Below are 27,316 nucleotides of genomic sequence, written 5' to 3'. Positions count from 1 at the left end.
ATGCTGGGATTACAGGCATAATAATTATAATTAAGCCACCGCACCCAGCCTGTTCCTCTATTTCTTGGTAGTGAAATAGTGATTTGTTTGAGGCAAGAATGTGCTCAACTGGATGACTACATTTCCCCACTTCCCTTGCAGACATGTATGTTCTGGTGACTAAGTCAGACCCATAAGGCATGGCATGGAAGGAGCATTGGATGGGACTCCCTGGAAGGCTCCTTGAAGGGAGCTGACTCAGCTGGGAGGAATATCCCCTTTGCCTTCACTTCTTCCTTTCTTCTGCAGCCTGGCATGCAGATAGAATACCTCAAGCTCCAGCAGCCTATTGGGACCCTCAGAATGGAAGATAGAGAGTTGGAATGGCCAAGCAGAGGGACAGAAGGATCTGGATACCTGACTACTTCATGGAGCTGAAAATCCTATATTATAGTTTTGTTTTAGGAAGTGGAGTTGGAGGAGAGGTCTTAGAGACTGCTCACACAAGCGCTGTAGATGGTTTGCAGAGTCTAATTGTTGTGGATTGAATTGTTTCCTCTAAATTCATGTGTTGAAGGCCCAGCCCCCAGTACCTCAGAATGTGACTGTATTTGGAAACAGGACACTTCATGAAGTGAATAAATTAAAATGAGACTGTTAGGATAGACTCTAATCTAACATGACTGGTGTCCTTATAAGAAAATGATATTAGGACACAGACATGCCCAATGGGAAGACCATGGGAAGACAGGGAGAAGAGGGTCGTCTACACACCGAGGGAGACGCCCTCAGAATCAACCCTGCTGACATTTTCATGTTGGACTTCCAGCTTCCAGAACTGTGGGAAAATAATTTCTGTTGTGTAAGTCAAACAGTCTGTGGTATTTTGTTTTGGCAGTGAGAGCAGACTAATACAGTAATAGAAGGAGTTTTAATAGTTTTTCTTAATGAAATCGCTGAGTTGAAAAGTATTTTAGACATTTTCCAGAGGACGTAATTCTCAATCATGGAAAGCATCAGAAAGAACAAGTTAACTGTGGACTTTACACAATGAATTCCACTAGCTATGTAGTGGCCCAATTGACTGGAGAAGCCACATCTTCTGACACACACAGTGCTCTTTTTAATTAGGTCATGCCACCTCTGCTGAATCAGGGAAGGAGAAAACATTTAGTGGAGGGAGACACCTGAAAATAGTCTTCAAACACTCTATCTCCAGGCAGCTAAGAGTCAGACTGTGCAATAGATCTCTTAAGTGTATACGGAGATCTATAGTTACAGAGAGGATCAGCCTTCTATGAGAAGATGCTCCATTAGGAAGACATTCTTCTTCACATTTCATCAGATCCTTCAAGTTCATCTTGGTATAATCATCACAACATAAGCTTCAACGAATATTTACTATGCACCTCCAATTTGTAGTGTGCTCACTTCTTTACAGGAAATTCGAATTACTCATTTCTCTTCTTATTAAAAATGCATTCACTTATTCAACATTTATTGATCACCATTTTTATAATGTAGTTTCATTTTAGTTAACATTTAGAAACTCAGTGATTAGAGTAAAATATAAAATGTGTGTTAAGCATATCATAGCAGCTAAGCACAGATTTGGCATTAGAAAGGCCACTAATGGAAAGCAGATTCTATCACATGCTAGTTACGTATCTTGGGGAAGTTACTTTAATGTTACTGAACCTCATTTTTCCCAAACTGAAACCACAAAGAGCTATCCACTTTATAAGGTTATTCTGAGGATTAAAACAGATAAATGTAAAAATCAATTGACACAATATTTGGCATGTAATAAATGTTTAACACGTTATTTTCATTGCCGAATACTGATAACAAGAAAAGGAATTACACAAAATTACACCAAAATAGTCCTTTTGAAATGAAGACTAAAAAATCTACACCTGTATAGTATTTATGATTGCTTTGATAAAATTGCAGGTGACTTCTTTTCTTTCTGCTTTTCTGTGTTTACACAATTTCCTATCATCTATAAGTATTATTTTTTCATGAATAATGGTAATGCAATGTGATTTACAAGATATTTATTGGCTTATAGTTTGCTTGTTGAGTTACATTGTTGAGAAGACTGTGATTCTTGTACTTTTCCAGAGCAGTCTTAGACCTAATGATCTCTGGACTCTTATGAATCATGGAGACTGACTGCTTCCTGTAGTGTGCATGAGGGTTGCAAAAGTCTTTGGGTCACAAGCTGGAAGTTTTACCCAAATGTCGTGGATTGTCGAATCCTAGTATAAGCATTCGATTTTGTGGGTAAAAACATGGGGGAAAAAAAAGCCTTGATTTTCTTGGTCTTTGCCAGTCGTCGTAAGGAATTAAAAGTTTGATAAAATGCACTCTAGTTTACTAGAAGCCTATAGAGAAAGCATTCATTATTATTGCAATATGGAGGATTATATGTACCCATACACATGGAATGAGCTTGCCTAGAAGCTCATTTCATGTGCATGGGTACATATAATCCTCTACCAAAGTCATCTTCTGGGGCTGCTGGATCTTCCATTTACCTTGGGAAGCTAGCATTGAAGTTTCTGTAACAAAGATCAGATTTTCAGCTGCACAAACATACTGTCCTTACAGGCAACCACCATGTGGCACATATAAATGAAGTAAATGATGGGTTTTAGAGCATACCCTCTCCCTAAAATTTGTTTGGATACGAAATCTCTGTCAGACACATCAAATGCGGCTTGTGAAGGCTCTGTATGTTCATTTAGCTTTGTTCCTTATCTCACAGCCACATTCTTAAAGACCTAGTCAATCTGTTATTTTTTATACTTAAAGTATCATTAATATTTTTAAAGATAAGATATTTATTTAGCTACTGAATTTCCCTGATGCCTTGGGGACAAATATAATATGCTTCAGAGGGCTTGCTTCCTAGGCTGACGCAGGGCATATTTTGGACCTTGTTACAGCATCAGGGAAAATACTGAAGTAATCGCTAGCCACCATGGGGGATACTGGATAATCCCATGGGTGGATGTACTGTTAGCGTGATGAGCTGAACTAAGGTATTAGACAAACATAGAAGGAAATGGCAGGGAAATAAAACAATTTCAGCGGAAGAGAATAAGCTATGTAAAACAATTTTTAGGTTAAATATGAATAAGTTTTTGTGAGAATTACAGTAAATCTTCATGTAGACAGGTAAATTATTACAGTACTTCTAATTCATGTCCACCTATACAGTGTTCCAAACTTTTTGAGTATGAGAAATGCATTTTAATGTAATAAATTACACGGGCCCATAATAAAAGTAGTAGTTTCACTATTTTTTATGGAGCATATACATAATGACAAAGTTAAATAAATTGACATTTTACTAATTACAAGAGCCTAGACTTATATTTGTGGTTTTGGACTTCATACATTTGTGAGACATGCTGGTATTGCATAAAACTGTGATCAGGTGACATATGAAACCGTGAATATGTGTATGTCTCCTTTTGTCTTCCCAACTCTCTTTTCCAGATGTCCAAGGTCTCTAGTTTTTAACCTAAATTTTTAAAAGAAGAAAAGAGATTGGCAGTTATGCCAGTTATTTATTCTGAAGTTCAGTTCCAAAGCCACTCTTCTTTGCCCTGCATTTTGTTTTTACCTGTAAAAAATTGTTATTTCAATAGTTTTGAGTAAATTGGTGGTGTTTGGTTACATCGATAAGTCTTTAGTGGTGATTTCTGAGATATTGATGGACCTGTCACCCAAGCAGTGTACACTACACCCAGTTTGTAGTCTTTTATCCCTCACCCTCCACCCACCCTCCCCAGCAAGTCCCCAAAGTCCCTTATATTATGATTATACCTTTGCATCCTCATAGCTTATCTCCCACTTACAAGTGAAAATATCTTATGTTTGATTTTCCATTACTGAGTTACTTCACATAGAATAATAGTCTCTAATTCCATCCAGGTTTCTCCAAATGCCATTATTTTGTTCCTTTTTATGGCTGAGTAGTATTCCATGGTTCATATATACCACATTTTCCTTTTCCACTTGGTTGAAGGGCATTTAGGCTGGTTCTATATTTTTTCAATTGTGCATTGTGCTGCTATAAACATGCAAGTCCACGTGTTTTTCTCTTATAGGGATTTATTTTCCTCTGGGTAGACACCGAGTAGTGGAATTGCTCAATCAAATGGTAGTGGAGTTGGACCCTGCAAACATTTCTCTTCTGTCTACTGGCTGAATGTTATGCTTTGTCCATAAGGGGCACTAGAGGGCCGCTGCAGGGTGACAGAGGCTGGAAGATGCTTCCAGGTTCCTGTCCTCCATTACTGTTCTTCAGTGGGAGGCCCAGGGAGTCTGCATGGTTGAGCCCCAGCTTCAGTCTCCCCACAGCTGTCAGCTTCTGCAGGAAGCGGGGACCTAAGTTTTCCGGCAAGCTTCTTTGCTATCTGTATGCTATGTGTTCCCTGGTAAATGCACCTTCTTCTTCTACTTTTTTTTTTTTTTGAGACAGGGTCTCGCTCTGTCGCCCAGGCTGGAGTGCAGTGGCGCGATCTCGGCGCACTGCAAACTCTGCCTCCCGGGTTCATGCCATTTTCCTTCCTCAGCCTCCCGAGTAGCTGGGATTACAGGCGCCCGCCACCACGCCCAGCTAATTTTTTGTATTTTTAGTAGATACGGAGTTTCACCGTGTTAGCCAGGATGGTCTTGATTTGCTGACCTCGTGATCCACCCGCCTCTGCCTCCCAAAGTGCTGGGATTACAGGCGTGAGCCACCGCGCCTGGCCGGTTAACTGCACCTACTTGAAGAGGCCTGAATCTCAGCCTGGGAGGTGGGCAGAGAGAACATTTCTAGTCCTTATGCATTCACAGTCCACCCTGTCTCAAGCTAGAGAAACTACCTGATTTTTTGCACATGCTATTTCTGGACAACTTGGAGTCCTATTTACCTGTTTTATTAGTTACCTACCTTCTACTAGAAAGCCACTTTGACATAATTTTTTTTTGCATTTTCTAATAACTCAGACCTTGACACATAGAGATGTCTTCTAAATCTTGTGACAAAAGGTGAAGTGTTTCTAAGAAGCCAGCCAAACCGGCTCACATGGAACAAATCCAGTGTCCGGTCCCTACTTACTATGTGTCCTGGTGATTCAACAAGGAACACTTATAGAAGGTTATTAGAAATTTATAAAAACACAGTTTTATTTTACATATAAATGTTTCCTTGTCTAAAATTTAACCTGGAGTTCTTGGGCTGCTGTCCGTGGATGAGCTTCACAGGCATCAACGAAGATTCAAAAATGTTATGTGAAGTAAAATGTGTTCATAGTTTTAATTATATTCTTAAAGGGGTGTATGCCCTATAAAATACTAATAATCACTGATCTATAACCTTTAGTGTTGTACTTCTAAAAGGCCATTTATCGAGCAGGCTAGAGATTACCCACAGGACTATGGTCTTCATGGGGAACATGTGAGAAGAAACAGCGAGCAGAGTGAGGCTATAAAAATAATTATGATAATATTATCAGCTCTTAGTGATTCAATGCCTACAATATCCTAGGAGTCACTCTATATATGTAAAGTAGGCATTATTATCTCTACCATGTAGATGAAGGACACTGAAGCAGAGACAGCTTAAAAAATTTTATCTAAATTTTGTATCCATTGTGAGGTAAGGCTGGGATTTAATTTTACTTCCTTCAAAGATTATTCTCTTCCTCAACACCTAGTGCCTTCATCCATATACATTTCCTGACCCTATATCACATATTTAACACCATGAGTGACATAAAAGCGTGTTTCTTTTATATACTTAGGGTAACAGGAATAACTCTTGCAAAGAAATAGACTAGAATAAAGCTTGTTGTTTCCCACAGCCCCACCTTGAGCTTTTGCATCTACCATGTCCAGGCCAAGTTCCTGCACTTACATAAAGTCTTTCGTGAACCTACTATCCCTGTGATTTCTCCTTTCTAACTCATGTAAGCTATGTTTGAGTCTTGCCACTGGGTGCAGTGGCTGTGACTGTGGTAGTTGGAAGTAGAGTCAGGATCCACAGGCTGGAGTTGTGGTGAAAGAAAGGAAGTGGAAAAACCAAATGGGAAACCAGAATTGTGATGAGTGATCAAGATGGAGAAACAAACAAAAAGTAAGGGTCAAACCATAAGGGCAAATGAGATAAAAAGGGGAAGGGTGGCTGTCAAATGGTGGCCAGGAGAGCAGAAAGGTCAGAGGGGATGGCCAAGGCCAGGGCATCTGCTATGAACTCTGAGTTCTACAAAGGTAAGACCATGCCAGGTGTGTAATTTCTAAGATCAGAGAGGATGCTTCTCTTTGAAAAGAAGGATCGTTTTCTGTAAACACAGTAGATGTTCAATAACTACATTTTAATGACAATAATGACTCAAATGCTAAGTTATGCCATGTTGTATACGTATGAAATTCACAGCAAGAAAGGTATTATGAAACTGAGAGTCTGAAAGGGGCTCCGAGGAGAAGGTGGGACAAGGAGCGCACTTGGACAGGGTGGGCAGACAGCACATTCAACACTCCCCACTGCCCTACCCCGTGGTAGACACTGCTTACAGATTACAGTAGCCTTCTCTATCCACCCTGAATACAGCCCTACAGTTTTTCTCAGCACTGTGCTCCACAATGCCTGGAGTTGATAAGGCATGGAGGATATGCAGCAGGTTCATACAGGCTTGCACTAATGGTGATTCCATTTTTAACAATTTCAGCCTTCCACATTACTTGATATGTAGCCACTGGTCCCAAGCTCCTAGTGGCTCCCTGAAACCTGGGTTTGCCTGCCTGTCTTCCAGTGCCCTCTAGGCCTCCCTACAATGTAGCAACTCCAGGTTTCTGGGTTAGCATAGCCTGGGGGCTCCAGGACCCTGCTTTACCTCTGAGAACCTGCTGAATATTTTGAGCATTACTCTGGTTCAGAATGTGAACCCTACCAGTGAGTTTGAAGAAGGATGGTTAGTTTGGGGCTGGGTCAGGGAAGAGGTAAAGGAGAAAAAAGACAGCTCGGCTGGCATGGGAGAAACACAACATGCAAAGGCTGAGAGAAGGATGTGCATGGAGTGAATTCCAGAAACAGCGAGTAATCCGGGTCTGGTTAGAAAAGAGGCCACACCAGTGAGAAAATGGGAAGCAAACTTTTATATGTAGGACAAGCTGATTATAATAGTTTTGAAACACTCACATAAAAGTTTCTATTCACCTTGAAGGAATACAAGAGCCACTGGAAACAAAGGTCTGAGTTTCTGGGGAAGCGCTTTGACCCTCTGCAGCACTCATTGCCTTCTCCTTCAACCCAGAAGGAGAGCCTGCCAGCCAGATGCAGAGACAGGAGCCGCTGGGAGCCAGGGGGCAGTGGGATTCCACACTCTGCCCTTCGCTGCCCTCCTTCCTTTCTCACACCAAAGACAAGAATTCTACTCTTAAGCTTTTACATCACAAGAGACACCCAGGAGAGATTTCTCTGGCAAATAACAAAGTACACAGGGGCCATTTCTGAAGCACCTCATTGGTCTTCAATACTCAGAGATCAGTGCTGTTCACGGATCTGCCCAGCCTTGTATTATTTTTTTCTTCTCTTTGACATGAAAGTCATTCAGGACCCTAAAAAAATAAATGCCTAATAAAAATGAATAAAACCTGACGGTGGATTGCTTTCCATAAGAGGAGGAAGAAGACTGTGAAAGGCACAGCCACTAACACATATCATTGACTTTCCCTAATCCTGAGTATATTTTTTGGTATAAAATGTGGATAATAATGTCTGCCTCCTGCCTGCTACACAAAGGGGACAGAGGATCTCTAATAGAACCACAGCTCATCAGTCAGCCCTCCACTGACCGCCCCTCCAGTGCTAGCACCGTGATCTGTGGCCTTGTCTATAAGCTCTCTGAAATACAGTATCTTCGAATGGAGGAGTGGTTATTGCGGTTATTACTGCAGGTGCGAGAGCATAAAAAGAATACGCTCAGCTCATTAGTTGGATGTTTTGCATACAGGAAGCACATCTGAGGTCATTTCAACTTTTACATAGCCCGTTTTTTTAAAAAGCACTTGAAGATTCAAATGACTTGAAAAGTATCAGGTGAAACTAGCAGGATAAGCCATCTCCTGTGTACACGGCCAGCGGGCATGGAATGTGGTGTGGCTTTATGCAATGTGGGTTGAGTCAAAAGTTCATAATCTTTGACCCAATTATATTCATTTCTAGTTATCTGTTTTAAATTTCAGAAAATTATTTTTGCACCATGGTTGTAATCTCAATATTATTTTTGGCAGAAAAAAAATTCAAACAACTCCAATTTTAACACAGTAGATTCTTAAATGAACTATGGTAAATTGATTCAGTGCTGAAATAGTATTTGTAAATAGAGAAAAAACAACTTCTAATAAAAGTTTTAAAAACATTGAAAATACTTTAAAAAAGTAAAATATAAAATTGTCAATAAACTGTGGTCTATGATATATAAATATACATTTAAATATTTATTTAAATGAAATACCTATAATAGATGAGAACAATGTTTTCCTCTCTGGCTGGTTGCATACCCTATTCTGTATTTTGCAAATTTTCATTTTATATAGAAATACTTTTAAAACATTCTAAAGAAATTTTCTTTAATACTTTACATAATTTTATCAGATGAGCAAAAGAAACTGGTTACATTTGCTTATCTGATAGAAAGGAAAAGTGATAACACTGATTTCAGGTAAAACAATTTTCAGACAGGATGACTGCTATAGTTTGAATGGTTTTATCCTCCCCTTCCAGAAATTCATATATTGAAATTTAATCCCCAATATGTTCATATTAGGAGGTAAGGTCTTTCAGGAGGTGATTAGGTCATGAAGTCTTGGGATTAATGGCTGCAAAATAGCCCCAAGGGACTTGCTTGTTTTTCCACCACGTGCGGAAGGAGGAAGACACAGTGAGAACTGTAAGGTCTTAAACCTGGAAGGGAGCCCTCACCGGAACCCGACCGTCCTGGCACTCTGATCTCAGACTTTCCAGCCTCCAGAACTGTGAGAAATAAATTTCCCTTATTCAGAAGCTACCCAGTTTATGACATTTTTTAATAGCTGCCTTGATGGACTAAGATATTAATCATTACACTGTTAGTTTTTCCTTTTTTCTTTAAGGCACATTATTCTTCATATGACCTTGAAACTATTTAATTCCAATTTTCCTGAAGAAAGGAAGGAAGCAACTGTTCAGGGAGTGAATAACTTGGAAATGATTTTTGCTGGGTATGAGGAGCATACAGCATAGACGCAGGTGATGTGGATGTCAGACTGGTCAAATGGAAGTAGAAGAGAGCAGGAATGAGAAGAGAAAAGACACAATATGTTTGCTTTTTCAAATGATTCCTTCCATCAAGAGAAAGTATCATTTATCACAGAGCATACTCACAGAGATGAAACATGATCCCGGAGACAAGCTAAAGAGATTATAGGCTTTACTAGACAGTAGGGAGTTTTCTCTGAGCAATTTTCATGAGGTTTTGGGTCACAGGGAGGTAAGATAAAGGTGCCTGTCACTACGTGTGTGTGTATGTTATATGTGTGCACCTGCAGATGTAAATGTTTGTGTGCTCTCGTGTCCACCCTTATCTCTTACACATAACTCTGACAGTGAGTGCTGGCTTGGCTTTACAGCCATAAGAAATAATCAACCATGCTCCAATAAGTTGCATGACAGCAGAGATGCAAACAAAGGGCAACATACTTCAAGAAAGCTCACTGTTGTTATTCTTCAATACATCTGTTATACCCAAGCCTATCAGGTAATGCTTTTTAAGTTCCTTATTTTAAAGGAGTCTACCATTTGATCAAATCTGAAGTAATGATTTTCATCAAATTTTCTCAAATAAATGAGAGGATTAAGTTTGTAATATATTTACTGCAAACCCACTTCATGACTCATAGTTTGGGAGTAAACAGAAATTCAGATTCAGGAAAGAACAGGAGCTACCTCCAATCAACTTTTATTATTTGGAACTGTATGTGACTGCATTAATTAGTTATCTAAAATGGCAAATAAATATTGGCTTCTATGTCAACTTCAGTTGAATGGATTTATAGATGTTTTTATTAATAGCTCCAATCTACTGGGTGCTTAGTGTGTACCATGCACTGCCCTAAGGGTATTGCAGATTTTATCTTCACACTAACACTTTGAAGTAGATACTATATTTGCCCTCATTTTACGTATGAGGGTACTGAAGTTTCATAACTTTCTCAAGATCCCATAGCTGAATAAGCCATGGAGTGGGGATGAATAACCTAGGAAGTCGATGTTTCAGTTATGATTTTATTGAGGATGCTTCCAGGAACACTGAAGTGAGAACTTTGGGTTTCCCTCTAGGACAAAAGAAAAGGTATTTTGTGATTATTTAGCAATTTCAACCATAGGGTTGGGAGTATTATTATATTGGCTTAGTATTGGCCATCGCCCATCCAATTCCCTGATTCCAATTCCCATTTGGAAACAAAGGTACAGAAATGAATGACATAGTCAATTAGCTCCAAAGCCAACTCTATAAGTAGAGTCTTCCTATTAGTTATTTGCATTTTCTTCCCTTCTACTGAAGACAAAGTAAAGTAACACATGCTTTTCCACTATGATCTTTTAAATAAAAAACAAAATATTTTGAGACCTACAATGATGGAAGTGAAACTTCAGCCAGCTCCCAGGGAATCATGTTACGCTCCTTGCCTCTGGGAGAGGAGATGAAAGACTCAGAAAGCACAGCTCAAAAAAAGCATCATTTTTGGTGGAGTGCAAGGTAGGAAATTAATCATTTTCAGGAAACTATCAGAGCAATATATTTCTTATACTACATATATAATAATCAACATTACAGGTACTGTAGACACACTTCAATGGGCCATTTGCTTTCTGATTGTTTATTATATAGTGCTGTATTAGCATATGATAAAGGATTTGAGGAAGAATAGCGAGGTATTTTTTATGTCTACTTTAAGCTGTTAGTTTTACTGCATTTCAGCATGTGGAGAATTGTCTTGTAGTCAAATCGAGCTATAAAGACTAAATTGAATTATCCCTATGGAACAGCTGTTAAGTCTCCAGGGAGTGGGAAGGTCCCACAAGAAAGAGATGACAGATTGCAATGAGGATGCCTGCTGAATGCAGCCTGCTAAAGAGGCATACGTTAGATTAGGCAAAGGCTGGAGCTTCCGTGGGCCTTGAAACACATTTTATAATTTATGGGTAGTACCATACTCTTGCTGCCTGATTTGTTGATCCCTTGAATCTGAACTTCCCAAGGCTTAATAACTGTAAGAGAGTCTGCGAACACTAGAAAAGAACAAAAATATCATTCCTTCCAAAAGCCCTTACTTAGCACCACAGTGACAGGGTTGGAGCAAAGCTGATTTTGTAGCAGATACGGTGTCTTTGGGGGAAACTTTCAGCTTGACTACAGAAAGGAAAGAGTTTGTACTTCAGTATAGTGCAAACCATTGCTTCCCATAAGAAATCCCTAAAGGAGACAGACTAGGTATATAAATATGTGTGTGGGTGTGTGTTTACATGTGCAAGTGTATAGTGATACGAATTCTCACTTAAGCAGGGTGTTGGAAGCAATTTGGAAGAAAAATAATGTACATTTTTTCTTCTAAATTGTGAAGGTTAAAACTAAGGTTGCCTACCTGCACAATAAAACAATTTTCTTGGGATTTTTTCCAAATACATTAGTGCCAAATGGATTCTTTATGCCTCATATTAACAATACCGCCAATTAAACCCCGAGGAGTAACGTATACTAGCAAAGTTTTAGGCAACTTGATAAGTGCTATAGTAGTTTAAAAGTCACCACAACACTTATTAAAGATTTAGATAATGATTCTCTCAGAAAAGGAAACGGTGGAAACTACCGATATTCAGAAACTGAAGTTTTTTTTTTTTCTCTTGTTCCTTTTTATCTTCCTTTTTTTTATTTGCTTTGCTTATTCAGTAACTCTAATATATCTTATCATTAAAGATATTTTTAACACATAATATGTATAAAGATATTCTTTTTTAATATTACTATAGAGATCTTAGTTATTTATATCTAAAGCTCAGGCTTTTATACTTTTAAACCCCAGTTTATGAACAATGAGTGTGCAATGTTTTTATAAGCTTACTGTTGTTTCAACTTGCTCTGGCACATCTTAGCAAAATGGTAGGTAGTGATGCCCTTTAATGTTTACGACATTAGGCTAATCTAAACTTCTGGTAGTGCATGATCTCAATATAGTGCCCCTGTGCCAGCAGATTGGACTTAAGGAAACTGGTATGTTTTGAAATATTTCTTGAAACAATATTGGGAAAGGGATGGGAATGAGTGTGCTTTCCACGGCCTAAGACTCCAAACCTAGAATAAAAAAAAAAAAAAAAATGTCATGAGCAAGCCAGTGCTTATGTTAATTAGGAAATGGTTGACCTAAGCTCATGTGGATAAGTTGCAGAATTGTCAGGAGCCTTGGGCATGAGCCAGGGATGGACAAGTAATGTCGTTTTCTAGAGCCATTGAGGTAACTAAGCCCTCCCTAGCATCACCCTAACTTTTCCAAACCGAAGGAGTCAGGGACTTGACACAAGCCTTTTAAAATGCTAACAATCTTTAATCCAAGTGTGATTCCCCATGAGCATCCTCTGCCTCACACCCTTGAATCCAATGTCAATTTCCAAGAAAATGTGTTAATATGATACCTCAAAACATAAAAAATTATTATAGATTATATTTATCAAAGAAGAAAACAAACACAAAGTCATTTAAAGCCATAGTTTGTTCAAATAATTCTATAATAAGATTGCAAAGAGAATCAGATTTTTGCTGTTAATGATAGGGTGACCTACTCTTGCCATGGATTAAAGAAAAAATGTCAGTTAAGGAGATTTCCAATTCCAGGAATATGAAGTAACATGGTTTTCTCTATTTACTCTGCTAAGTACAACTAAAAGACTATAGGAATTCTGTATAAAACTTACCTAAAAAAAACTCTGAATGGTGGGGAAAAGAAATAAAGGATATATAAAAACCTTGGGACCAAGAGAAAAACATAGTGGAGAATTCTCTGGGTTTTCTCTTAACCTGATCTGTTTTAAGTATGCTGCTGAAAGACAAACAACCCAGAGAGACTAACTGGTGCAGATAAAATTTGTTTAAAATTACCATTAGAAGACTGCTCTCTACAGCCAAAGGATGAGGAAAGGATAGCATAGAAAGAGAGATGTTGTTAGACAACAACTTCTCTCCCTAAGCCAAGTGCCATAGAAAAAACTATGGCCCCATTTCCATTGAGCCATGCTGTAGTGAGGTGCCCAAATTTCTGGCCAGGGTGGTATATGGGAAGATCAATCTGGGACTCTGGCTTACAAGGCCAATTCTGAAGATCTGTGAATTTAATCACTGTCAGATAGAACCAAGTCTCTCCCTGTGGTATCAACTGAGATCACATGGAAAGCCTAGACTTCTGCCCCTACTGAGCTATCATGAGGAACCCCCTTCATCCCCTGCAGGAGCAGTCTCAGAGATGGTTTAGTGGTGAGTCAGGACTTCCATCACATTCCAGTGATCTGAAGGGCATCCCTCTCCCACCCACCCACAACCGCTGTGATGTCACTGCAGATCACATGGGCAGCAGTAATGAGTCTTTAATACTAATCCAAGCCAAACATATCCCTCATGGTTTCAAGAGTTTTTCTTTACCTTTTGTCAATATTGGGCAAAAATATGAGTAAATGCAGCAAACTATCCTCTCCTTTTGAATTCTCTAAATGATGTTTGACATTGTAGCAAAATAATACTACTTGAAATGGTTCTAAATACATGGAAATGGTCCTAAAAATGTAATTGTCTAATTGAGACAATTATAAAATAAATAAGGGAAGATAAAAGGATGTAAATGGAAATTAGGTTTCTACACATCAGTTAAATTGGTAAAATGATTAAACCAGTGAACTATAATAAGTTATGTACATATAATATAATGTCTGCAGAAACCACTAAGAAAAGCTATACACAGATATACTCTAACACTAGATAAAGCAAAAAAGAATTTTAAAAACTATCCAAGGAACACAGGAAGTCAGAGAAAATAGAGAATTTTTAAAAACCCAGGAAACAAAATAAACAGGCATTTAAGCCCAAAACATTCATTACATTAAATGTAAATTTGCTAAATAGACCAATTAAAAGACAGAAATTGAAAGCATGAATTAAAAAACATGACCCAATTATTTGTTGTTTACAAGAAACTCACTTCAAAAATTATTACATAGGCAGGTTAAGAGCAAAAGGATGGGAAAAGTTACATGACAAAGACATTTATAGAGGAAAAGCAAGAGTGGCTATATTAACATCAGACAGACTTCAGAGCAAAGAGAGTTATCAGAGACAGATAATAAAATTATATAATGATAAAAGAGTGAATCCACCAGAACACATAGCATACTAAATGTGTATGTACCAAACAACAGAGCTACAAAATATGTAAACCAAAAATGGATAGAACTGGAGAGAGAAACAGACAAATCCAAAATTATTGTTGGAAACATCAACACCTTTATTGAGCACCTACCAGGTGTAAGTCACTCTGTTAGGCATTGTGAATGCAGTAGTAAAAAGAAAACACAGTCCTGACCCTCATGAAACTCATTGTCTATTAAGGAAGACAAATGTTACTTAATTAGAAAATCATTTAATTTGTCAGTATGATAAATGAGAATCTCAAACACACTAAAAGTTTAATTTCCCTCATTTAAAATGAACTATTTTTAATATTAACAATAAGTAGACAAATATGTAACTCCCAAGCCATAGAATTTAATGGAATATGTGGTTTTCTTGTCTCATTTTCCAGAGATAATAAAAAATTCATGTTGTCCCAACGTAGACTGCGAATACTACCCACAGCTGAAATATGACCCACAGTCAAAAACAAAAGAAATGAATTCTCTGGATGGCCCTAATATATTTGTTTCTTCCACTAATGCAATTTACACGGATTCAATACCTGCCATTCTCTTTCTCTCCAGTGTCACCTCAGAGGCTGATGGGAACTCAGAGCATAAGATAAACATATTACGAATGGGTTCAGGAATGGGCTGGTGAAAGCAAGACTTAACCCAAAGTGGTAGAAACCATCAAGACAAAACAGATGGGCTGACTTACCACAGTATAGATCTGATGCTTTCGTCTCTTAGCCAGGTCAATTATGTTTACTCCATTGTAGTAAAGGTTTTCAATGCATCCATGGAAGTTTTTCTTTAAAAAGGTCCCAGGTTTTCCTGGTACTGGAATTCCTCCAAAACTAAGCTTTTGGGGTGAAAATAGAAACAAACTCTTAGTTATAAGCTCTGAAAGATTAGGAAAGGAAAGTAAACACGTGCATTTTTGGTAGATTCAATTGTATGCATGAGCCAAGTGGCTCAAATAATTATAGATGCCACTTGATTACACATTTAAAAGGATACTGATTAGCCTATGTAAAAATAACTGTAATTGCTTGCTTCTTAAAGGCCTATTTTACACAACCATTTTCGCTTCCTTTCTGAACCTTTTTAATACTAAATAAAACAATAATTTACAGAAGGAGGGAAAAAGAAAAAGAAAATCAATGTCTTTATAATTATCTCTTATCCAAGCATCTTAAAAGATATGGCCATACTAAAGCCAAGAGACAAACAAAACATACCTCTATTCAGCTACAGAAGAACCTAGTTCAAAAGTCTATATCGTACGCAAAAAGCCTTATGCATAAGATTGTCTACAATTGTCATCTATAACGATGAAAAACAGGAAATATTCCAAATGTTCTATATAGTTTTGTGAAGCAGGTAATTAAGAATCAATATGATGAAATTTCACTTGTCAATAATGATGCTTATTAAACATTTGTAATATAATGGGAAGTAAATATAATGTTGATTTTAAAATGCAAGAGTTATTATTGGGTATAAAGCATGATGTCAACAACAAGAAGTTGAGCATAAAGCATAGTCTGGGAGGAAATAAACTGAATTGTTATTATTAGGTTGAGGCAAAAGCAATTGCGGTTTTTGTCACTAAAAGTAATGGCAAAAACCGCAATTACATTTGCACCAACCTAATTTAATAGTGGTTCACTTTGGAAAGGTTATGAGATACTAGGGATTTTCTTCTTTTACAACTTTTGTTTCTAATTAGTATTAACACAAATTGCCTTTTTAGTATATATATTATTTTAAAAGCAAGGCGGCCTGTTATGAGTATTTTTTTCTACTATGAAAAAGAATGAAGACAATTTAAACTATCAGGTTTATCCCAATACCATTTAATGAGAAATGCAGTTTTTTCCACTGCTTTGAAATATCACTGTCAGCATGTACTTCAACTATATCTATATTTGGATACTTCTCCGTCTTTCTCTAGTTCACTGTCTCTTTTTATCTGTCTCTGTCTTAATGTTTCAGGAGGATGTGGTCTCCCAATCGGAATGTCTATATGAATAGCTACTGATATACTTAAAGCTATTTTTAGATTTTTTTACAAGCTTCACACTAGTAAAAAAATGTTTCCCAATGCAGTGTAATAGGTGAAGAGTATTATTAATCCTGTTGCCCACTTTTACTTACAACTACGTTAATTTTTAAAGAGAATGTTTTGATATTTTATCTATTTTATTTTAAAGTTTAATTACAGAATAATTTTATTTAACTAGCTTGTTAGAATTTTTATTGATAATTTATTATTTACATTAAAACTTTTTTTAGAGAAGAATGGATATTTTTTAAATATTTGATTTTTCTTTCCAAGAACCCACTGTTGTTTTCTATTTTCAGAATATTTCTAATAAAGTCCCCCAACTAAAGTTATTATTTTCTTTCTCTAGTTCACATACCCATCATTAAATTAATTTCTATGAATTTCATGATTTCAAAAATTCCATTGTATATGAATTATTTTAATTCATTAAACATGTTATCATGTAAATTCTGTGCTCATCTTATTGCTGTTGGTATATTTTCTTTAACAGGATACTTGTATATACTTTTATATTAAATCATATACTTTTTAGTTATTTTCTTTTAATTTGTGAGGGAGATACAGGCAATACCTTGTTTTATTGTACTTTGCTTTGTTGTACTTCACAGATTTTGTGGTTTTCATGAATGGAAGGTTTGCATCAGCCCTGTGGCAAGTAGGTCTCTCAGCACTATTTTTCCAACAGTGGGTGCTCACTTTGTCTCTGTGTTAGCTTTATTTTTTTGCAATAAAATATCTTTAAATTGAGGCATATATATTTTAAATATAATGTGATTATTGCACACTTAATAGACTATAATATAGTACAAACATATCTTTTATATGTACTACAAAACCAAAAACTTTGTGGGACTTGATTATTTCAATATTCACTTACTGCATTCATCTGGAACCGAATCCACAATATCTCCAAGGTATGATGGTAATCATATGATATATATGTATTTACATATATATATCAAAAACCTTATTAAATATAATTAATATGAAATCAATTTCTTATACATTTATTTCCTATTTTACTGTCTCCATCAAAACTTCCTAATTTCTAGCCAAAACTTTTGAAGCAATATTAAACAATAATAATGCTATACAAACTTGTAACATCAACAACACCATCACGAAACAAAACAAATATTTTATTCCTCAGGTATACATAACACTAGTTTTGACTCCACATGAAGAGAATATCCTTCTGCTCTTTTACACATAAATTATTTATTTATTTTAAATAATAATGAATGCTTAGTTTTATTCATGATTATTTCAAAAATCCATGTGACAGACAATAGAGGATTTTGTTTGATCTACTGATGAACTGAATTATATTACTACATTGCAAGTTAACAAATTCTCTCTTGTTGAACCACTCCTGTGTTCCATTTGTGCTCATATTTTAAGTAGTAAATTAGTTTGAGCTCTAGTTTTCTTTTGTCAAGCATTTAGATCAAGTCTAGATTTGTCTTGAGTTTTATATTTTGTCATATGAATGGCTCCTAAATCTCATAAAATATTCTAGAAAATTTTAAATTACCAATGAACTTGTAAATTCCACAAATATTTTGTAAAAGTATTACAAAATCCCCTTTGTTGATTTACTGCTATATTCAAACATTTTAAATTTGAGTCGTTTACATTAAGAAAAGGTCATTAAAATGTCAGGAAACAACAGGTGCTGGAGAGGATGCGGAGAAATAGGAACACTTCTATACACTGTTGGTGGGACTGTAAACTAGTTCAACCATTGTGGAAGTCAGTGTGGCGATTCCTCAGGGATCTAGAACTAGAAATACCATTTGACCCAGCCATCCCATTACTGGGTATATACCCAAAGGACTATAAATCATGCTGCTATAAAGACACATGCACACGTATGTTTATTGTGGCACTATTTGCAATAGCAAAGATTTGGAACCAACCCAAATGTCCAACAACGATAGACTGGATTAAGAAAATGTGGCACATATACAGCATGGACTACTATGCAGCCATAAAAAATGATGAGTTCATGTCCTTTGTAGGGACATGGATGAAACTGGAAATCATCATTCTCAGTAAACTATCGCAAGGACAAAAAACCAAACACTGCATGTTCTCACTCATAGGTGGGAATTGAACAATGAGAACACATGGACACAGGAAGGGGAACATCACACACTGGGGACTGTTGTGGGATGGGGGGAGGGGGGAGGGATAGCATTAGGAGATATACCTAATGCTAAATAACAAGTTAATGGGTGCAGCACACCAACATGGCACAAGTATACATATGTAACAAACCTGCACATTGTGCACATGTATCCTAAAACTTAAAGCATAATAATAAAAAAAAAAAGAAAAGGTCCAAATACATAAATGTGGATAAGCAGAACTAAAGACAAAAACCATATGATTATCTCAGTAGATGCAGAAAAGGCCTTTGATAAAATTCAACATCCCTTCATGGTAAAAACTGTCAAAAAACTAGATATGGAAGGAACATACCTCAAAATAATAAGACCCACATATGAAAAGCCCACAGTCAATATCATACTGAATGGGCAAAAACCAGAAGCATTCCCCTTGAAAACTGGCACAAGACACAGATGCCCTCTCTCACCACTCCTATTCAACGTAGTATTGGAAGTTCTGGCCAGAGAGAGATAAAAGGTATTCAAGTAGGAAGAAAGGAAGTCAAATTATCTTTGTTTGCAGATGATATAATCCAATATCTAGAAAACTCCATTGACTCAGCCCAAAAGCTTCTTAGCTGATAAGCAACTTCAGCAAAGTCTCATAATACAAAATTATGTACACAAATCACTAGCATTCCTGTACACCAACAACAGGCAAGCCAAGAGCCAAATCATAATGAACTCCCTTTCACAACTGCTACAAAAAGAATAAAATATGTAGAAATATAGCTAACAAGGAAAGTGAAGGACCTCTTCAAGGAGAAGTGCAAACCCCTGCTCAAATAAATTGAAGAGAGCACAAATGGAAAAACATTCCATGCTCATGGAGAGGGAGAATCAATATTGTGAAAATGGCCATACTGCCCAAAGCAATGTACAGATTCAATGCTATTCCTGTTAAACTACCATTGATATTCTTAATGAAATTAGAAGAAACTCTTTTAAAATTTACATGAAACGAAAAAAGAGCTTAAATAGCCAAGATAATCCTAAGCAAAAAGAACAAAGCTGGAGGCATCATGCTATCCTTCTTCAAATTATACTACAAGGCTACACTAACCGAAACAGCATGGTACTGGTATAAGAACAGACACACAGACGAACAGAACCATAGAATAGAGAGTCCAGAAATAAGACCACACACCTACAATCATCTGATCTTCAACAAAACTGACAAAAGTAAGCAATGGGAAAAGGATTCCCTGTTTAATAAATGGTGCTGGGATAACTGGCTAGCCATATGCAGAAAATTGAAATTGGACCCCCTCCTTATACCACCTACAAAAATCAGCTCAAGATGTATTAAAGACTTAAATGTAACACCCAAAACTCTAAAAACTCCAGAAGAAAACCTAGGCAATAGCATTCAGGACATAGGTACAGGCGAAGATTTCATGACGAAGATGCCAAAAGCAATTACAACTAAAGCAAAAATTGGCAAATGGGACCTAATTAAACTAAAGAGCATCTGCACAGCAAAAGAAACTATTATCAGAGTAATCAGACAGCCTACAGAATGGAAGAAAAGTTTTGCAACCTGTTCATCTGACAAAGGCCTAATATCCAGCATCTACAAGGAACTTAAATAAATTTACAAGAAAAAAACAAATAACCCCATAAAAAGTGGGGCAAAAGACAGGAATAGTCAGTTCTCAAAAGAAGACATACATGCAGCTAACAAACATATGAAAAAAAGTTCAATATCACTGATCATTAGAGAAATCCAAAGGAAAACCACAGTGAGATACCATCTCACACCAGTCAGAATGGCTATCATTAAAAAGTCAACAACAGATACTGACATGGTTGTGGAGAAAAAGAAACACTTTTATGCTATTGATGGGAGAGTAAATTATTTCAACCATTGTGGAAGACAGTGTGGTGATTCCTCAAAGACCTAGAGACAGATGGGTCTTTGAATCAGCAATTTAACTACTGGATATATACCCAAAGGAATATAAATCATTCTATTATAAAGCTACATGCACATATATGTTCATTGCAGCACTATTCACAATAGCAAACACATGGAATCTACATAAATGTCCATCAGTGATAGACTGGATAAAGAAAATGTGGTACATATATGCCATGGAATACTATGCAGCCATATAAAGAAATGAGATCATGTCCTTTGCAGGAACATGGATGCAGCAGGAGGCCATTATCCTCAGCAAAATAATGCAGGAACAGAAAACCAAACACTGCATGTTATCACTTCTAAATGGGAGCTGAATGATGAGAACACATGGGCACAGGGAGGTGAACAACTCACAGTGGGGCCTGTGGAAGGTTGGGAGGAGGGAGAGCATCAGGAAGAATAGCTAATGGATGCTGGGCTTAATACCTAGGAAATTGGATGCTCTGTGCAGCTAATCACTATGACACATGCTTACCTATGTGACAAACCTGCACATCCTGCACATGTACCCTGAACATAAAGTTAAAAAATGTAAAAAAATGTAAAAAAAAAAAAAAGAAAAGATCTATTTTGGATTTGCAAATTTTTCACATACATCAAATTTATAATGTAAAAATATATGTTTAACTGGATATATGTTACTTTTACTTATTTTTATTATTTTAAATATTTAATGATATTTTTATTTTTGTGTTGGCTACTTTCCTGAATTTCAAAAAAATTAATGCTCTACTTCACTCAGTTATGGTTTAAGAAAATATTGTTTGCAGGAAAATGTTAGTAAAAAAACAGAAAGAAAAAAGCTGCTGTCTTTTAAATAGCAAAACACAGTGCTACTTAAAATATTCAGGGTTGAGAGTTTTTTCCAGTCAGGTAGTATAGAGGGTACTATGTATTAAAAAATTGTAGTTTCCTATTACACTGAGGGGAGCAATCTCTCCTCTACTCTGGGTGGAAGATTTTCAGAGGAAGTTGGTTGAGACAAGAGCACAGTTAGGCGGTAGCTTGAGGCCTGCTCTCTGGTTCTCCCTGAGGGATTGAAACTGGATGTGAGTTGGGTGGATATGGATAGAGGTCACAAGACAGATCTTAGAAAACACAGAAAGGTACTGCCTCCAGAAGTACCCATGGCAGTGATGGCTGCAAGCCTGTTAGAGCTGTCTCAAGTTCAGCATGATCCCAGAGCAAATCAGCTGGGGAGGAGAAGACAGGTTAGCAAAGGCTGAGGAAGAGGCAATGCAGAAAGGCTTGAGGGGTTCCACAGTGACCTGGTCACTCTAGCACAGTGCGAGGCAGGCTACTGAGGGTCCCCAGTGTTAGGTAACAGGGGTACCTTAATGGCGCCGGTTCCAGGTTCTTCTCCCCTCCTTGACCGGGCACCGTCTGAACCCGCCAAAGGAGGGCCAATCAGAAAGAAGCATCTCCCGCCTTCCCTTGGGCCCCCCATGTAGGCCCAAGGGATATAAAACCCAGCACACCAGCAGCTCTCTCTCTTCTCTTCCTTCTCTTCTCTCTTCTCTCTCTCTCCCCTGCGCGACCTGACCTCTACCTCTCCAATAAAGATCTCTTGGCTGCCACCGGTGTCATCTCTGACTAGCCTGTCACCCTTCATTTTGGTGCCGTGACTCGGATCGGGATTCCCCACCTTTAGGTGGGACCCCGATCCCCTTCCCAGGCTCAGTCTAGACCTCCGGCCAGCCTTCACCCATTTTCCTGTTCGCCGAGCTCTTCGCCCACCACTGGCCTCATCTCGGTAAGTTTTCCCCTCCCGGGCCTACCTCTCAGGCAAATCGCCAGACCCTAGCCGCTCCGGTGACGGACACATTTTGCCCTACGCCCTTACGGCAGTGGTAGGCCCCTATCATTCACTTCCGCCTCGGCCTGCAGGGAACGGAGTTTTCTCCCTCTCCTCCTCGCGTCTCCGGCCTGGGCCCCTCTCCTTCGCTCGTTAAAATCCTGGTACCAGGTGACCCACGGCCTCCCGCCTCTCAGAGGCTCCTCAGTCCTTCCGTTTCGGTGACGATCGATCCAGAGGCTCTGACTCGCTCTGCGGCAAGCAGCCAGCAGGGGGCGCCCTGCCTAGCTCGTCGCCGTCTATTCCTTCCTCTCATTATGGGAGGCTCCGCACCCCTGCCGGCCGACTCTCCCCTATGATGCCTCCTAAACAATTTGTCAGCCCTAGGCTTAGCGGCCGACCTCAAACCAAAACGTCTAATTAAATACCGCACACAAGACTGGCCCACTTACCCCTTAGATAACCAAAACAAGTGGCCCCCTTATGGGTCCCTTGATCCTGATATCCTCCAGGATCTCTATAACTATTGTAAGCGAACAGGAAAATGGGCAGAGATCCCGTACCTCCACAGGTTTTTCCTCCTAAAGGCCCTCAAACTGTCACCCTCCCCAACCCCCCTCATTCCTTCCGCTCCTGACTTTGATCCCGCTGATAAGCCCCCGCCATATCACCATCCACAGCCCTTCCCCCGGGCTGCCGCCCAGCCCGCAAGGGCCCCGCCCCCGGCGGCAGCCTCACCTCCTTCCGCCAACCCGGGCCTTCCTTCCTCGTCCTTTCCAACCTCTGCTACTTACTTTCCTCCACCTTTCAGCCCTCCTACTACTCGCTCCAGATCTCACCTCCCTGTCCTCGCTCCTCTGCGAGAAGTAGCAGGGGCAGAAGGCATCGTTTGCGTCCATGTCCCCTTTTCTATGGCTGATCTTTCACAAATCAAAAAACGCTTAGGCTCCTATACCTCCAACCCCGCTTCATATATCAAAGAATTCCAGTATCTTCTCCAAGCTTACAGCCTCACCTTTCACGATATTTACATGATCCTCTCTAACGCCCTTCTCCCTGAGGAGCGCCGGCGAGTCTGGGAGCAATCCCGCACTTATGCAGACCAGGTCCACCAAACAACCCAAGCCCTGCCCATAGGGGCGCAAGCAGTCCCCGAGCAAGAGCCTAACTGGGATTACAACACCCAAATTGGCGTCGCTGCCCGGGACCACTTTGCCACCTGCTTAATAACCGGGCTGCGTAAAGCAGCTCAAAAGGCGGTCAACTTTGAAAAACTTCACGAAATCGTACATGAAAAGCCATCCGCATCTCTAAAACACCTTCTCTTCCCTCCATTCCAGAAACATAGACTCTCCCCACAACCCTACTACCTGTTCACCATCAAAGAAACCTACACTACCAACAGGAGAACAACTTCTATGTGCAAACCTTAACAGACCTCCTCTTACCGCCTCCCACATCTTTTCACCTTCCTCCAGCAGCGAACCCCCTTCACAGCCCTATTACCTTTTCACAGTCAAAGCCCCCTCTTGCTGCCGTCCCCTTATCAGAGTCAATGCCCGCCAATAACTCCTCTGCCCCCACTACTAACTTCATCGTTTCCATCTCTAACCAAACCTTTAACCAGCTTCTCCTCAGAAATTACCAACTTTTAGCAACCTGTGAAGACGCAGAGGACTCCAGAGACGGCCTCACACCCTTCTGATACATCAACGACCAATACTCCAGTCAGCTGACACCAGTCAGATAAGATCTACCATAACAACCCCTCATCCAACATCCCTCATCCAGCCATTTCCAGGGTCGAGTCTGCCAAACACCCTAAATAACTATCATTCTCTTTTCCTTCTGGGCTAAACCTAGGTCCGACGCCTAATGTCTCGGTTCCACCAGTTCCTAGACGACCTCCGCAGGGACAGCTGGCTCATCACAGACCCCTCCCTGCCCCTTGGCTGGCTCACGGCTTTGGCATAGACTTCACAGCCGAGGAGGTGTTCATATATAGCGCCCTACTACTTGGCCTTATACTCCTACTGTGCCCTGTCCACAACCCTCACAGTCCTCCCTTACCCCTCCCCCACAACGCCCCTGTTCAGCAGGAAGTAGCCAGACGAACTACAATGCCCATTTCCCCACTTCTTAAAAAACAAAAAAGGGAGGAGTGTTAGGTAACAGGGGTACCTTAATGGTGCCGGTTCCGGGTTCTTCTCCCCTCCTTGACCGGGCACTGTCTGAACCCGCCAAAGGAGGGCCAATCAGAAAGAAGCATCTCCCGCCTTCCCTTGGGCCTGCCCCACTTAGGCCCAAGGGATATAAAACCCAGCACACCAGCAGCTCTCTCTCTTCTCTTCCGTCTCTTCTCCTCTCTTCTCTCTCTCCCCTGCACGATCTGACCTCTACCTCTCCAATAAAGATCTCTTGGCTGCCACCGGTGTCGTCTCTGACTAGGCTGTCACCCTTCATCCAGGACCAGAAGAGCAGGTTGAGGGTATAAATGGACTGAAGTTATCGGTAAATGTGTTAAGGGCTGGTAGCTGGATTTGGAGGTCTGGGAGAGTCCAAGTGACTACATCTCACTCCCTTAGGCCAAGTGTGATGGTTAGTATTAAGTGCCAACTTGATAGAAGGATGCAAAGTATTACTTCTAGGTGTATCTGGGTGTTTCTGGGTGTTGCCAGAAGAGATTAGCATTTGAGTCAGTGGACTAGGAGAAGACTCACCCTCAGGAAGGTCCACCCACAGTGTGGGTGGGCCCCATCTAGTCAACTGCCGGAGCTGCTAGAAAAATCAGACAGAAGAAGATGGAAGAAGCTGACTTTCTCCTTTCTCCTGTGCTGGATGCTTCATGCTCTTGAATATCAGACTCTGAGGTCTTTGGCTTTTGGACTCTTGGACTTACACCTGTGGTTTGCCAGGGACTCTTGGGCCTTCTGCCACAGGCCGAAGACTGCACTGTTGGCTTCCCTATTTTGAGGTTTTGAGACTTGGACTGAGCCACTACTACCCTCCTTGCTCTTCAGCTTTCAGACAACCTACCATGGGGCTTCACCTTGTGATTGTGTGAGTCAATTGTCCTTAATAAACTCCCTTTAATATATACATGTATCCTATTAGTTCTGTCCCTCTAGAGAACCCTGATTAGTAAACCAAGGCAGGTCCTACGGACAACAGCAACGAAAGCTGTCATGCAAGTCTTTTGCCTCCAAACAGGTGGGACTCGTTAATGGCATGACTCCCTTGACACAGTACAATACACAAACCGCCCCGTTAGTGATCTGCTGAGGGAAGAGGAAAAACGTACAGAGAGAACATCACAACATAACCCAATATATACCCAATAATGCACTACGCTTTAAATAATCATTAACTAATTATTATTCATCATCAAGGTTAGATTTTTCTACCATTAGAAGCAACAGAGGCTGATGAGCATAATTAATCCAGTTAGGGAAAAGAAGCAAAACCGTTTTTATGTGCATTTGAATATGAGTGTGAATTTGCAACCAGATTTAGATTTTTAGATGTTTTAAGTAGTTGAGAATTGGAAGTTATAATTCTACTATTGAATTATAGATTTAGTCCATTATCTGATTAAATTAGACTGGAGAAATTTGCTTCATATAATGATGTTTTTCTTTTCTGAATATTTTATAAACACTTATAGGCTACACACCTCTTAATTCTATATTAATAAATATATCCCTCAGATCATTTGTTTTCATATTTTTGTCTGATTTACCAAAACTTAGATAATAAAAATTAAAATCTTCCTCTAAGCTGTTTCTCTCCATCAAGCCCTCCATATAAGAATTACCACTATAGAGGACTTGGGCTGGCCGAGTTATTGTAACTACTCTTTGCAAAAACTGAATACTGTTCATCCTCAAGCTATTCTCCTGCTTAGTTCTGCTGGCTTCTGATTGGCTCCCTCCAATGTTCCCAACCTTGGCTTTTCCTCTTGAACTCTGTCCATTAGTTCATTCATCTGGCAGCATACCTGGTTAAACCAACACCCATCTTCCTCAGCCTGGCTCTAGGGCCTCTGCATGTTGGAACTGCAACACAGGTACTCACATCAGGGCACTATTAACCAATATCTACATAGTAACAATCGGAAGTCTTTTACTGTTGCATTTATTGATATTTTATGTGCTATACACATAGGGTTAGTATGAGTGTTTTTAATTAGAGACCATAATGATTATTTTACAACGGGCTGTTTTGATCTTAATGTTTACTTTCAAAGGTACTAGTTTTTCCACTTCTGCTTTCTTTCTGTACACATTTAATTGGTGTACCTTTGTTCACATTTCAAACCTGTTTTTAATCATTTTTAATTTTCTTTCACAGATTTCATTTCCGAGGATGCTGAAGATCTGATTATGCCTTCTATTCAGACTCTAGAATATTTCATTATTTGGCAGATGTGGATGATACTGAATGGAGATTGTGTTTCTGAGTACATAGTCTATATGAAATGGCCCAGGGCCTTCAGTATATGGAAGACTGAGCTGGAAATCCTGCTTCCATTAGATAATGTGCTCATTCCTTCATTGGCAACTTACAGTTGTCACAGACTTTCTGAACAAAATCTGTCTCATCTGACCAGTAATTTTCAGTGAATACTGATCAAAAACTCTTTTATTCTTACTATTCTGTTACCAACTCTTAGAAACACTTGATAAAGTTAATTCCAATTGTTTGATACAAATTCAATTCACTTAGTAGTTGCTGAACCCTTACTTTTCGTGAAGCATGATTCAAGGCCCTGTGGTGGAATTAAGGATAAATCACACACTGCCTCTATCTAAAAATGTAGGGCCAGACACTAAAGACAAATTCATCTTCCAGCAGACTGATGGAAGGCAAAGTATGATAGAAACAATGCAAGCATGCTAGT

The 27,316-nt window shown here is 39.1% G+C and overlaps 1 protein-coding gene across 1 annotated transcript in view; it reads right to left on the bottom strand.

Annotated features, from left to right (window-relative positions):
• Positions 1–27,316, bottom strand: part of CNTNAP5 (contactin associated protein like 5) — an 885,765-nt gene that overhangs the window by 430,991 nt on the left and 427,458 nt on the right. The window contains exon 7 of the mRNA XM_030800870.1: positions 15,174–15,317. Coding sequence (XP_030656730.1) covers positions 15,174–15,317 — 144 coding nt within the window. The remainder of the gene's footprint in view (positions 1–15,173; positions 15,318–27,316) is intronic.

Source organism: Nomascus leucogenys, chromosome 20 (assembly GCF_006542625.1).
Source record: "Nomascus leucogenys isolate Asia chromosome 20, Asia_NLE_v1, whole genome shotgun sequence".
Taxonomy (NCBI): domain Eukaryota; kingdom Metazoa; phylum Chordata; class Mammalia; order Primates; family Hylobatidae; genus Nomascus; species Nomascus leucogenys.
The sequence above is the reverse complement of the archived record's forward strand: the minus strand, read 5'-3'. Positions and strand labels throughout refer to the sequence as shown.